This window comes from Pygoscelis adeliae, unplaced genomic scaffold, assembly GCF_000699105.1.
Source record: "Pygoscelis adeliae isolate BGI_AS28 unplaced genomic scaffold, ASM69910v1 Scaffold4, whole genome shotgun sequence".
Classification (NCBI taxonomy): Eukaryota; Metazoa; Chordata; class Aves; order Sphenisciformes; family Spheniscidae; genus Pygoscelis; species Pygoscelis adeliae.
Window position 1 is genome coordinate 16500812 of NW_008824986.1, and position 12465 is coordinate 16513276.

Sequence of the window (12465 nt, forward strand, 5' to 3'; positions counted from 1 at the left end):
GGGCTTCAATGAGAGCGAGAGGGGTTGCGTTTGTTCAGTCTGTGGTTTCGAGTCTCTGGAGGGGGAGGCGAGTATGGCGGGGGGGGGCGGAGGAGAGTCTAGTAAGCTTCCATCTGAAGAGGGTGGGCTGACGCAGCTGCCTTCACCTTGTATGTAGCGAACGCACTTTTTTTTTCTCCTAGAAACAGGGAGAGAGTTATCTGTGAATAAAGGGCAGAGACGCTGATGGAGACAGTTATCTAAAGCAAAGAGCCGTCAGTTAGCTACTCTGGGCTCTGCACGGGCGGCACACCGGCCCCTCGCGCCGTCCTGGGGGTCTGGCGGGGTGTCCTCGGCACCGAGCCCGCTCGGGAACCTCCCCTCAGCTAACAGATTTGGAAAGGATTCACCAATTGTCTCTTCGTCCCCCTCATCTTCAGGCCGCCTCCTTTCCTTAGCTATTTTAATAATCAGGAAATCAGATAAGACATTTTTGGAGCCCACTGTGCTAATCTACAAACTCGACTTTCCTCCGGGAAAAAAAGAAATAAAATTAATCCTTATAAAATAAAAGCTCTGGATAGTTGATGGTATCTCAAGATGTCCCATAACGCTGTCCAACTCAACGGGGCTATCTCTACACCTGCGTCACCTGTCGTGTCTTACGATGCACTGCCCTTGGGAGGCAAGGACGGCTGCAAACTACTGCTCATTGCTTTCTCCTCTGTTAAGAACCACACCAAATCCAGAAACGTCAGAGTCAGACAGGAAGGATATATAATAGAGAGAACGAGAGAGGGGAAATAAAAACAAAACGAACAAACAAAGCAAACAGAAGAAAAACCAGGAAAAGAACAGGATAAACAGAGTATGATCCAAAATAACAAGAATAACTGGTTGTATGGCCTGCAGGTTGTGGCTTTAAATCGACTCAGGTTTACTTTTTGTTTTAAAGGAGAGTGGTAGATTTGGGAAGCTGCTCGTCTGCATTTTGGGGAATTTTCCTCTGAGAGGCCATCCATGTTAACTCCAGAGTGGGATCCAATTTCAGTAGGTGAAGAGCATGACAACAGGTACACAGGTGAGGAGCACAGGGAGCTTATTTCACACCAGGGAATATGAAAGTCTTGCAAGAGCCGCTCATCTTCAAATAAATAAGTGACCCGACAGAGATCTTTTCTCCTCCCTCTGTCCACTTAATAATGTAAAGGAGCAATGAAAACAGATGACAGTTTCACACCATCTCTCTTGCCAAGTATATGCAAGACAATTCTAGCAGCAGGACAGAAATAATGAGGCAAACAACGACAGCACCTGGCAGAACGACGTTCAGCGGCCACCTTGAAACTAATAATGATGGCTCTCCAGCCCTCCTATTCACAAGCACGCTTTCCACCGCTGTTACACAGCCCGAGTTACAGGACAGAGTCTGTCTAGAGCAGCTCTGCCACAAAAACTTTGGAGACTCAGCTAAGCTGCGCAACGCCACCAACATGAAGGAGTCGGTTGCTCTCCCCCTCCAGTGGATACCTCACCCTAGCTCAGCAACTTCATCAGAGGAAGTGCCCGAGCGTGGCACAGCAGCTGAACATCGCTGGGTGACATTCCCCACTCACATAGGTGCCCTAGCTCCACTGCTGGTCGTCCATGTTCTCCCCTATGTATGGCAACTGCGTTTGACTTGGGTTAAACCAGGGACTGCTGTCTAGGCAATGGGGCTAAATGTTTCTCGACTGCAAGGGAGATCTAACCAGCTTGATCCTGGAGTTAAAAGATATCATCTCCCATAGCCAGAAAGGGAGCAGCAAGCCCGGCACCCCATCTTTCCACCAGCTTCAGTGAGGGACCAGTGCTGTGACATCCCTTCCTCCAGAGACTCCGGCTCTGCTCTCAGGTTCTGCTCCAGGTTCCACATGGCAAGGTAAGGGGTTAGGGCTATTAGAGTTTTAACCACAGATCAATACATGCTAAAAACTAAAGACAACCATGCAACTTAAATGTTAAAAAGAAAGAAAGAAAGAAAGATAGAAGACAGCAAGTGACGGCTGTAAACCATGCTTTATTAGAGCAACGTTAAAAGACAGAAAAATATTAATTTGGTGGGCTCAAAACAGAACCTGTTAATTCTTCTACCATCAACAAACAACACGGGAAGCCTCTGGCTCTTGGCTAAGTTCTACTGCTCCTTCTCCCCTCCCCTCTCCTCTGTCTCAGCACTTCCTAGCTTCAGCTGTGCAATGCTACCAGGGCCACAGTTCATGTTTCGACCTTCTGTACAGCTCCAGTGGCAAAGCAGAACAGTGATGATTCACCAAGGTCACTGATAATACCTGTGCGGAAAGGTGGGTTTTCACAATTTGGAGACTGCAGGGCTCACCCCCCTTGTCAAATTAAAATAATTTGCAAGCAGAGACCCAAGCTCTGCCTGCCTCATTGATGGTTGTCCAGAAGCCATTCAACTGGATTGCTCTGAACCTACAAGGCAGTTAATTATTTCACTGGAGGCAGTTTGAATCTAGTATGCCAAAAATTCAAACTGATTTTTTTAATACTATTTAAGTTCTATGGCCTGAAAGGAAGAGTTCCAATGGCAGACTCCCAAAGCAGACTTAAACCAGGTCTACCTGACTTTCTGACTGCAGAGTTAACAACCTTCTTAAAACTAAACCACTGGTCTGCTACGTGAAGTAATTTTCCTTTGACTAGGATTAAGGGAGCAGATTGCTTCTTCTGCTTCTGTTGTACATTAAACTCTTTAACAGTGTGGCCACTTTTAGTCTGAAAAGCCATTTACTTAAATCATGATGGCTCAAGGGGGGGACATTTCTCCAGCCTGTGCCATTCCCACCATGCGTTATCTGCAGTCGTGTACGTGTCAGGGTTAGGAGGGACAGAATGCATAGACAGTAAAACCCCAAACCCTGCAAGCCAGAAGTTCACCCAGAAGTGAACAACACCAGGCAACTCTGGTGAAGGGGAATAAGTAAACCTCCAAGGAATTCTTTGTGCCTCAGTTTTGCTCTGTTAAAAGTGGGAACAAAAATACTATATATCCCCCTCAGAAGCACTAGTGAGGATTATTCACTTGTGCGTCGCTCTGAAAGCATGAACTGTTACATCATTCTGGCAAACACCAACAGACCTGACCCCGCTCGTGTTGCCCTTGAAACTAGCCCCAGGACAGCATCGGGAAACCTGTGATGCTGCAATTGCCATGAGTGAAAGCCACAGGGGATGACAAGGGTTTATTCAGTTGCTGTGAGCAAAGATGTCTCAGTTTCTATTGTAGTAGCAAACTGCACATCTTTAGCACCTACCTAAGATGCGCTACAAAATGCTACCATGCTAGCAAATGCAGTGTTATAATGGTTAGGACCAGAGCTAGGAAAGAAATGCTCTAATACCTAGTGATAAAATGCCTCCATGCATTTAAAAAAAAAAAAAAAACAAACCAAAAAACACCAAACAAAAAAAGCAGCTGACTCTATATCAGTAAGTCTAAAGCTATCAGCTACACCACCGAAGTCGTCTCTGATGTGCTGCTGCAAAGATTTCTGACCAAAATCTGGCATAAGTTAAGAGAGGGCTTATGCTTCACATGTAACCTAAGCACCGTACAGACAGAATGAAAAGTCCCCTTGCTCATAAAATGTAGTTTTAAAAGTATGCTCTTTACTTAAGCAGCTAGGAAAGCGACACAAGCATGATGTGCCCCCGGTTCTAGTGCTTGGCATACAGAACCTGACATGCTTCAAATACTCTATCTCTAGACTACACAGATATCTGCTGATAGTGTGTAGTGAACTAGCCACAGAATAAAGCCTAATTAAACACAGCATTCGAGTCTTTGGCTAGCATGAGACTCGAGCCTCCTGACCCAGTGAAGTGGCTACCCAGCTCTTGTGGACTGAACTCTTCCTGCTTTAAGCAACTGCTGCTTTCAAAGCTTGTTTAATATACATACTGGTACTGGTATTTAAGACCCCAACACCCGGTACTAGCATGCCTCGAATGGGACAATATGCAATCTGTTGAAGACATTTCTGGTGCCTTAGCTGGTATTTTGACATACAACACCACCCTCAATCCGTGTTTTCCTCGACACTAAGCACAAACAAGACTGCGTGCATACACAAAATACGATGGACGTCTGGTCTACATTCTAAATGAGATGGAGCACATGGGACTGGCATGAGTAAGAGGGGAAAATGTGGGAGAGGAATCACTACACACAGAGTGTGGTTTGGGTTGGAATACCTACCATCACAATATTCCAAATTCAAAGACTGCTTGTATCAGAACAAAGAAACAACAAATTTAACCAAATGCGATCATATAAGGAAAAAGGAATGAGAAAAGAACTACTCGGTATCCCTCCACCAAGAAAGAAGTACGTACTGAGTTATACATGGAATTAAACTCCAGTAGAACATGGGCTGTCGAAATTTGGGCTCTCTGATGTCTTTCACCTCCTTTTAATGCTGGAAACTGTCCTACTAAAGTTGTAATTAGTTTTGTCTAAAGCTCAGGTGTTTACAGCTCACTTGTTGGGATAAAATGGGAAAAAAGGTATTTTTGGAATCAGAAAAAAAAAGACATCAGATCATTTAAAAAACTGATATCTATATAAACCTTACCGAGGCTTAGAAGCCTACAGGTACCTATTTAATTTTGCAGATAACACCAAAAAAATGTGTACAATATAAGCTGTAAACACTGGCTTTTACATCTCTAATAATGAGAAAAACACTAGTGCTGCAGATCCCAGAACCTTTTTAAAAAGCCTTTGGAGGCAGCGGACATAGACCCAAATGAAAGACAAAATATTAATGTCCAGCTAAACATTCATTTTGCTGACAATCTGGAAAAAATAATAAAAAAGCCAAAAAACTGCCAGCTTTAAGGACTTGAAGTTTTCTCGTTCCCAGTTCTACCACCAGGGAGAGGTTATTGGTAAAGAAAGAGAGAAAATGGCATTAAATTAGCAGGAAATTCCAAAGATCAAAGATTATTAGCAATTGATGCTGTGGGAGAGAGAAAGGTGGGGAGTGGGGGAAAAAAGATTAAAAAAATAAAATCACACAAATGCACTAAGAGGACAGATTGCTTTTATTTCCCCAAAGGCCTAATGGGTAGTATTATACCTGCACGGTTTGCACCATAAACTCTGTCGGTCAAGCCCGAACAATGCCCGACACTTCTTTGGAGTATTTGCATCTGTTAGCATAAGGTAAACACAAAAAATACAACACAATGGTGGATAGAGCTCATTTGGACTGCGTCATCTTAGCTACAGCTACATTTAGCTTTCAATCACCTTAGTTTTATTTGGTAATCTCCCCTCGTACCAAGGGCAGGAAAGAAAACAGGACTTTCACAGTAAGCCAAAAGAAAACCAAGAAAAATCTCCGACACGGCCATGCGTCTGTCCGGTGTCAGTATTGTGCTCAATGCCGTGTTATCAAGGGCTTTGGGAGCGACTTTCCTTGGGTGGAGGCTTGGAGGGCAGAAGCGTGGTTGAGCCACGGATCAGATGGGCTTAAAGGCTGATGCTGTTTTACAGTGGGTTTTTGGCTAGTAGGTGCAAAGAGGAAGGCAAAAAAAAGACCAACAACGAAAAAAAAAAGCAAAACCCTTTCAGAGAGATGATAACTCATGGCAGTATCCCACTCCCTTGTGTCTTCTAGATCACAACACAGAGCTACAAAGCAACAAGGCAGGAAAAAAAAGGGGAAAGTACCAAATAAACCAGCTGCAAATCAGCCATAGCGAGTCTGGGAAAACTATACACACCTGCAGGGGCCGCACCAGTTATTCTGTTGATCAAGGCCAAAGCGCGCTCGGCATTTCTTAGGAGCGCTCAGGTCTGAATGAGTTCAAGAAAAGCGAGCAGAAAAGGGAGAGAGGAAAAAAAGAAAAGGGGAGAGGGGGGGAGAGAGAGAGAGAGAGAGAAAGAGAGAAAAGGGGAGAAAAAAGAGAAAGATAAAAATAAGGAAAAAAATAAAAATAAAAAAGGGAATAAAAATCAATGTCCTTGTTATTAATTGCAAAATATTGACTTTTGATTTAAAAGTTAAAAAAAAGTGATAATCACATTTTTATTCAACTCTTGAGATTAGCTGTTGCAATTAAAGCTGCAGTATCCCTTTATAAAGGACTGTTTCTTTCCCTTTTAAAAGAGCAGGTAGAGGAAAGTCATTGTGGCTGGTCTAGCAGGATGTTTCAGGCAAGATTTATTTGGGCTGGATTTTTTTTATTCTCTTTTTTGAGAGGGGGGAAAAAAGGAAGAAAAGAAGCTGAGTATGGAAGTTAGATCCTGAACATGCTTTTTTCTTCAACTCAGATACAAAATAAAAATAAGAGAGAAAAAAAAAAAAAAGGAAATTATATCTCCTGGGATAATGCAGCTTTTGGAATACCATTCAATTTATTTGTTTTTATTAACTTGTATTTAAAAGAATGGATAAGAATAAGCAGATTGCGGAATGAGTATATTAGTATCAGCCAGAAAATAAAACGAAAAGCATGGCAAGGTGCTGAGTTAGTACAGCTAGTGAATTGCAATGAATAGGCTTGAGCAGAAAGGAAAAAAAAAAATCCAAAACTAAAATAATAATAAAAAATGCAAATGCATGCTAATGTGAGAAGACTTAGTGGGAGCCATGAAAAATGCCATTAGATTAAGGAGGTTCATTACTGACTTGCTTCCATTCTTTATCAGTCTCTTTAAAGAAATACTGCATATTCAATTTGCACAGTTAGTACAACTCTTGTGTTATTTTTACTGTATTACTGTTTTAATAGCAATTGTTACAAAAACGAAAAACAAAATTAAAAAATACTATCAAACATATAATAGATATAAAGATATATAGATAATAAATACTATCAAAACGTGTGGATGGTATTTTTTTCTTAATGTCATACGTGTTTAATGTTAAAATCTATAATGGCAGGAAAAAAAAATTAAAAAGCAGTTTATAAACTATTTTAAATGACTCAAAATGACGTTAGCACCTGTAATCGGAGGAAGTGAAAGGCAAGGATTTAGGAAACATTCGCTGTGTTCTGAAAAAAAAGAACAAATTATACAAAGGCTTCAAAAAAACTAAGTCAGGGCTTCTTCAAAATTGACTATGAGATTGCCTATGCAGTATTTCTAATTTCCTATATAGAATGGCAAACCTCCTTAATTTAAAATGGGTGCGATTTACCACTGTAAGGCATGCATCAGAACATACAGGTACAGCCCAAATTAATACCAAACACATACATACGTACGTACACGCACACACATATGCGTAAAATAAGCAGACAACTTTATAAACGATGGCATAGGCATTACAACTACGGCTCTGCAGTTAAAGGCTTTGCAATTATTACGTACAAATTCAACTAACGTCACAAGAGGCTCTTACATGCAATGGCTTGGTTACTAGTTTTAGAAGGGCAATAACGTGTAAATAATTAGAGTGCATTAAAAAAAAAAGGCTGCCTAGTATAGGGACCGGCTCCCCGTGAGGCCAGGAGACTCGTACCCACCTCCCCCGTACCTAGGAGTGTCACAGCAGGATTGCCACACACTTCCACTAAGCAAGAGATTTAGACTTATTTTTACTTACCATTGGTCTCTCCTGGCTGCTTATCCCTTTTCCTCTTCTTCTTCTTTCCCTGCAGGAAACATACACAAACGAGAAGGATTAAAAAAACCTCCAAAACATGTCTCCTTGCAAGACAGCACTGAGCGATGGGGCTGCGGCTGGTGGGGGAAGCTCCCCAGGGAGGACACCGAAGTACAGTGCCAGCTCGATCCCGGTGCAGGGAGGCGTGGGGGGCCCCAAGGGGATGCTCGCACCCCAGGGATGGCTCTGCCTGCCCTCCCCCTGCCTTTTCAGACAGCCTGGCTGCAGGCCCCCCTCCCTCCCCCCCAACACGAACACCCACCAAAGCCATAAGCAGCTGGGGAGGGGGCAGAATGACTTGCAAGATGCTTCTTTTGAGATAAGATTATCATCACAACAGAAACATTGACACTTGTACACTCCTGCTTCAAAAAAATCATTCCTGGTCATGTTTCTGTGGGGTGGCAAGGGGAAGAAGGGGCAACAGCAGAGATTCAAGGTGAGAGAGTCCATGAGTGAGGTCAGATTGAGCCCCTGGAGTTCCTCAGCACCCAAAACTGACTGTTAAAGCAGATGAGGAAGCCACAGTAATGAGCAAAACCTACCCAGGTTTATAAGTGCACTGACAACCTAGGAAGCAAAGCCAGTAAGAGAAAAAAAATCCAGATATAACTAAGACACTTCCCACATTTTGCTCTATCACAAGAGAAAATCACCAGTAACGTTTTGCTAAATTGCATCACTTTCCCAAATACTGTCCCACAAGATGATGCAATTTGTTACGGTTTCTGACTGGAGGGAGAAAGGCCCTTTCTCCATTTCCCTTCAGCAGTGTGGGAGAGGACATGACCAGGAGCCCGACTTCTGTGGAAACCCAGTGATCGTTTTCCAAAAGAGTTATAAAGTAATAAGCATGGCTCAAAAGAGAAAAGTGATTTTTTAAGAAAACTTTTCTAACACTGCGCTACAGGGTTTGCAGAGCAGCACAAAAAGGCCGGTGCAAGGGGACAGAGTAATTTCATTTTCACAGCTCCCCAGATGCTAAAAGCAATCACTTTTGGGCCAGCAATGTCAACTACTAACAGCACAGAGATCCCTGCTTTTGAAGATACGGTACTAAGAGAAGTTGGTGAAAAGACACCAGGCCAGCAGTCCCTTGTGGTCAAAAGAGAACAAACATGTCTTGGAAAAAGAAATCTCACAGCACTTTTGAACGGCTGGACATATCTGTGGGGAAGCCAAGAGGTTCTCCCACATGGTGGACATCTTTCTCAGTAGGTTGGTCTGGCTCCCAGCTAAATGGTTAAGATCGGGCTTCAGCTTGGGACATCCACTATAACAATTGGGACGCTCACTATGATACGTTCCCTGGAATGTATTGGTAAAAAATTCCCCCAACATGAATGTTGGATTTTGATTTGTTGTTGTCATATTTTTCCGCCCAAAAAGCTGGCTTTCTGGCACAGGGCTTCTGTACTCATTCCCCCTTGCTTGCTCAGGGTTACAAACTGCCACCCTGCTGTCCAGGCTACGACAAGCACAGTCTTGTTCACAAGAGCTTTCTGGCGATGGAAAAAGCTGTGTGCACCGTCAATTTTCAAGGATTTTTAAACAACGTGCACATAATCTTGTGGCCTGGATGCTGCTGAGAAATCACTTTCAACACCTCTGAGGTCATTTTGGGGGATATGGAAAGTTGTTGCTCTGAGTCAATTGCTACAGCAACCACCATTCTAACATGACAGGAAGACAAGATAGACAAGCATTGCTCCTAAAGCTCCCTGAGAAAAAAACAGGGAAAAACATGGTATCTTGAAGTCCACATATCACATAAAGATACAAGGGGCTCAGACTGCTCCACGTATATTGATCTAGATTGACAGCAACTCTGTGAAAGTCAGTGAATTTTTTCCAGCTTTATAACAACGTAACCAAAACCAGACAATTGTCTCAGGACCATAAGCCTGATTTTTATTTAATCTCAGGGAGGCCACTTGCATAATTAACAGACTGCATCTTGTGGCAAATTTGCTTAATTTTTGCAGTACATTTGGGAATTCAAGGGCTACACCAATCTGAGACCTTATAACTTCTTCACACAAGGGCCAGCCAGAACGGAGGTCAGGAGCCACCTGCCCTTTACAAACTCTTTAAGCCAGGTATTAAAGTACTATAAATCCTTTAGGGAGCAACCTGTTAAAAATGGCCAATATACAGGAATGTCAGCCAGGGACCAGGAATTTCTGGTTCCTTTTCAACACAAGCTTTGAAAACTGTTCCTAACAAAGAACTGACAGAGGTCCCACTAACTTCTTTTACACCCTTTTCAAAGGAAATAGGGAGAAGAGTCACCTGGCTTCCTTGTTCAATTTCTGTGCTACGAGAAGATATTTGATTACGTAGCTAAATTAATACATGGACTTAAGAAAAGAATTATGGCAGCAGTTTTTCAAGTGCTCTGCAGAAGACACCGTCTTGCCTTTGCCTCCGATTGTCCTCCTAAGACTTGAGCAGATGGTCTGTAACATTTTCCATCATCGTACTATACTAATTCTTAGCCTGCAAGTAAAAGTGAATGTAAATATTTGCTAACTGTTTTGGCAGCTCCCTCTACAGAGCCAAACCAACATGGGTTTTGACAGGACTGCAGAGTTCTTTGGTACTAATTTTCTAGGCAAGCGGCAGGCGAGGTGACTAGACCCTTACATACTTCTGAGTCCAGCACTCAGCGCTGCTTAACATCTTATATTAGATCTCAGGAAAAGCAAATGTGCCTTGTGACACCAACAAGCCACAAGGGATTCCCTGAATCCTCTTCTCTTATTTAAGAGCAGGTTGAAAGCTGTGTTTCTTGCATGTACTGCTCCTGTTTCTGAAGACCTGGGCTACAGCTGGCCTCTTCCTCGTGCCTGATGTGAGATGCCTAAAAATTTAACCATTTCAAGCAGCCCAAACGCACTCCCCTTCTAGATGCATGAAGGGCTTGAGACCCGATGAAATGCCGAGGAGGAGGGGAACTCTGAAAGGACCAGGAGAGGAGAAATAAATAAATCCTGTGGATGATGCAATCGTGTGATGCCAAGGTACCACGCTCTGCTCAGGCAGGAAGGTTCCCCCTGAAGGTCACTTGGGGGTACAGCATCAAGCCGCTGGGAAAGCGCCGGCTTTCTCATCCTGTCCTTTTTAGCTTAAGAAGAAAGGACTTCTCAGTGCTCACACGGTGAGGACAAAAGTAAAAGGTCCTAAACACTGAAGGCTTTGTACATGCCCATCTGTCGGTGGCACAGTCACTGCGCAGAATGAGCATTCCCGAAACCTCAGTTGAGCCTATACTCCCTTTTGAACACCCAAGAAGACGATACTGCACAGTGTTGAGGAACTACCTCAAGCCTATGGTCTGACAGTCTCAGGCCAGACTATGCCCAAAAGAAAGGGAAAATGTGTTTAAGCAGCAGTACCTCATTGGGCTTAACAAGGTCTCCTCTGAAGAGCATGCACAGCTACACCTGCAATGGTGAACAAAGGAGGGAGCGAGGCAGAGCCCAACGGAAAGAAAAGATGATCAAGAAAGAACAGAAGGATTTAAAAAAATGTCCTTAAGTACATATTGCTAAATAAATGAGCATGTGTATTCTCCACTGCTGAAATGGTGGAAGAGCATAGAGAGCTGCTGCTGCTCTAGGCTTCGCTGCAGACTCTGAACTGGTTTCTTCCCATCCGTACCCATAAAAGCGCAGATTCTCACAGAGGTAAACATTGCCATATACAAAGGACACAGTTTATGTGATTTACGGCAAAATAGGATATATACGGTAAAATAGGCAGTGATGATGACGATGATGGAAGAGACAGACTTCAATAAAAACAAAATGTGTAACACTATACATAACTGACATCAATCTTACAGCTGCTGGTCCCCAAACATGCAGAGAAGTCTGCCTGGAAGGTAGGGAGCATGGTTTATTCCAGAGTTAGAGATGTTGAAAGTTTTAGGTGATTTTTATTTACACTTAAAAAAAAAATAATCAAGATGCTGCTATAATCCTATTAAAGAGGGTTTAGAGCTCCCACCAATCCACAAATCTGTCAAGAATTTATGGTTTTAGGCTTGCGAACACTTACTACCAGATGCACTGCTAACCCTTCATGGAAGAAGGGGTTATATACTACTAGTAAGTGGTTACAATGCTGGCCTTATGTTTATAACAGATAGAAAATTCTACCACTTGTAGCTATAAAACAGGCTTTCTGAAAGGCAGAGGGGGGAATCAATCTTAAAAACACTCCATGAATTGATCACAAACTCCAAAACACTTCTAAAAAATGAGGAGGGGGGAAGATAACATGGCCATGAAAAAGCAAAACATAATTGAAATATACAACAGTAGAGCGTGGAATAATTCATTTAACCCCACTTGAGAGTAAGACTTTCAAACAAGTCACACGTTTGGTTTTGCCAGTCCTTCTCTGAAGCTAGGATAAGTCATTCTTCCACTTTCCACTATACTCTCACACAGATAAGCACAAGACACTAATTATTCATCTTTTTGGTGGAAAGGAGAGGAGCCATACTAGGGGAATTTTTAATTTTGTTTTAAAAAATGAAATTTAAAATGACCAGCAAGCCAAACAGCATTTCCAGATGCTGATAAAAGTGAAGGCAAGAGTTTCTTCACAGAGCTCTACTGTCATGCCCCAATTCTAACCTTTTACTAGTCCCAGCCAGGAAACCTCTTTCAAGTGGAGGGCTAGGAATTATCCCCAATAGTTTTAGCATCGCAGAGGGAAGCGTCCGTTGTTGTTACCAGATTGGGATCCTGAGGCACGCTTTCCAAGTAGTGCTTGTGTGCAATGTGTGGTCGTA

General features: G+C 42.8%; 1 protein-coding gene across 1 annotated transcript in view; it reads right to left on the reverse strand.

Annotated features, from left to right (window-relative positions):
* Positions 1–12465, reverse strand: part of TCF7L2 (transcription factor 7-like 2 (T-cell specific, HMG-box)) — a 116953-nt gene that overhangs the window by 1166 nt on the left and 103322 nt on the right. Inside the window, exons 8-10 of the mRNA XM_009326050.1 lie at positions 7602–7650; positions 5773–5845; positions 5–178 (exon numbers count right to left, since the gene is read on the reverse strand). Of these exons, the coding sequence (XP_009324325.1) occupies positions 5–178; positions 5773–5845; positions 7602–7650 (296 nt within the window). The remainder of the gene's footprint in view (positions 1–4; positions 179–5772; positions 5846–7601; positions 7651–12465) is intronic.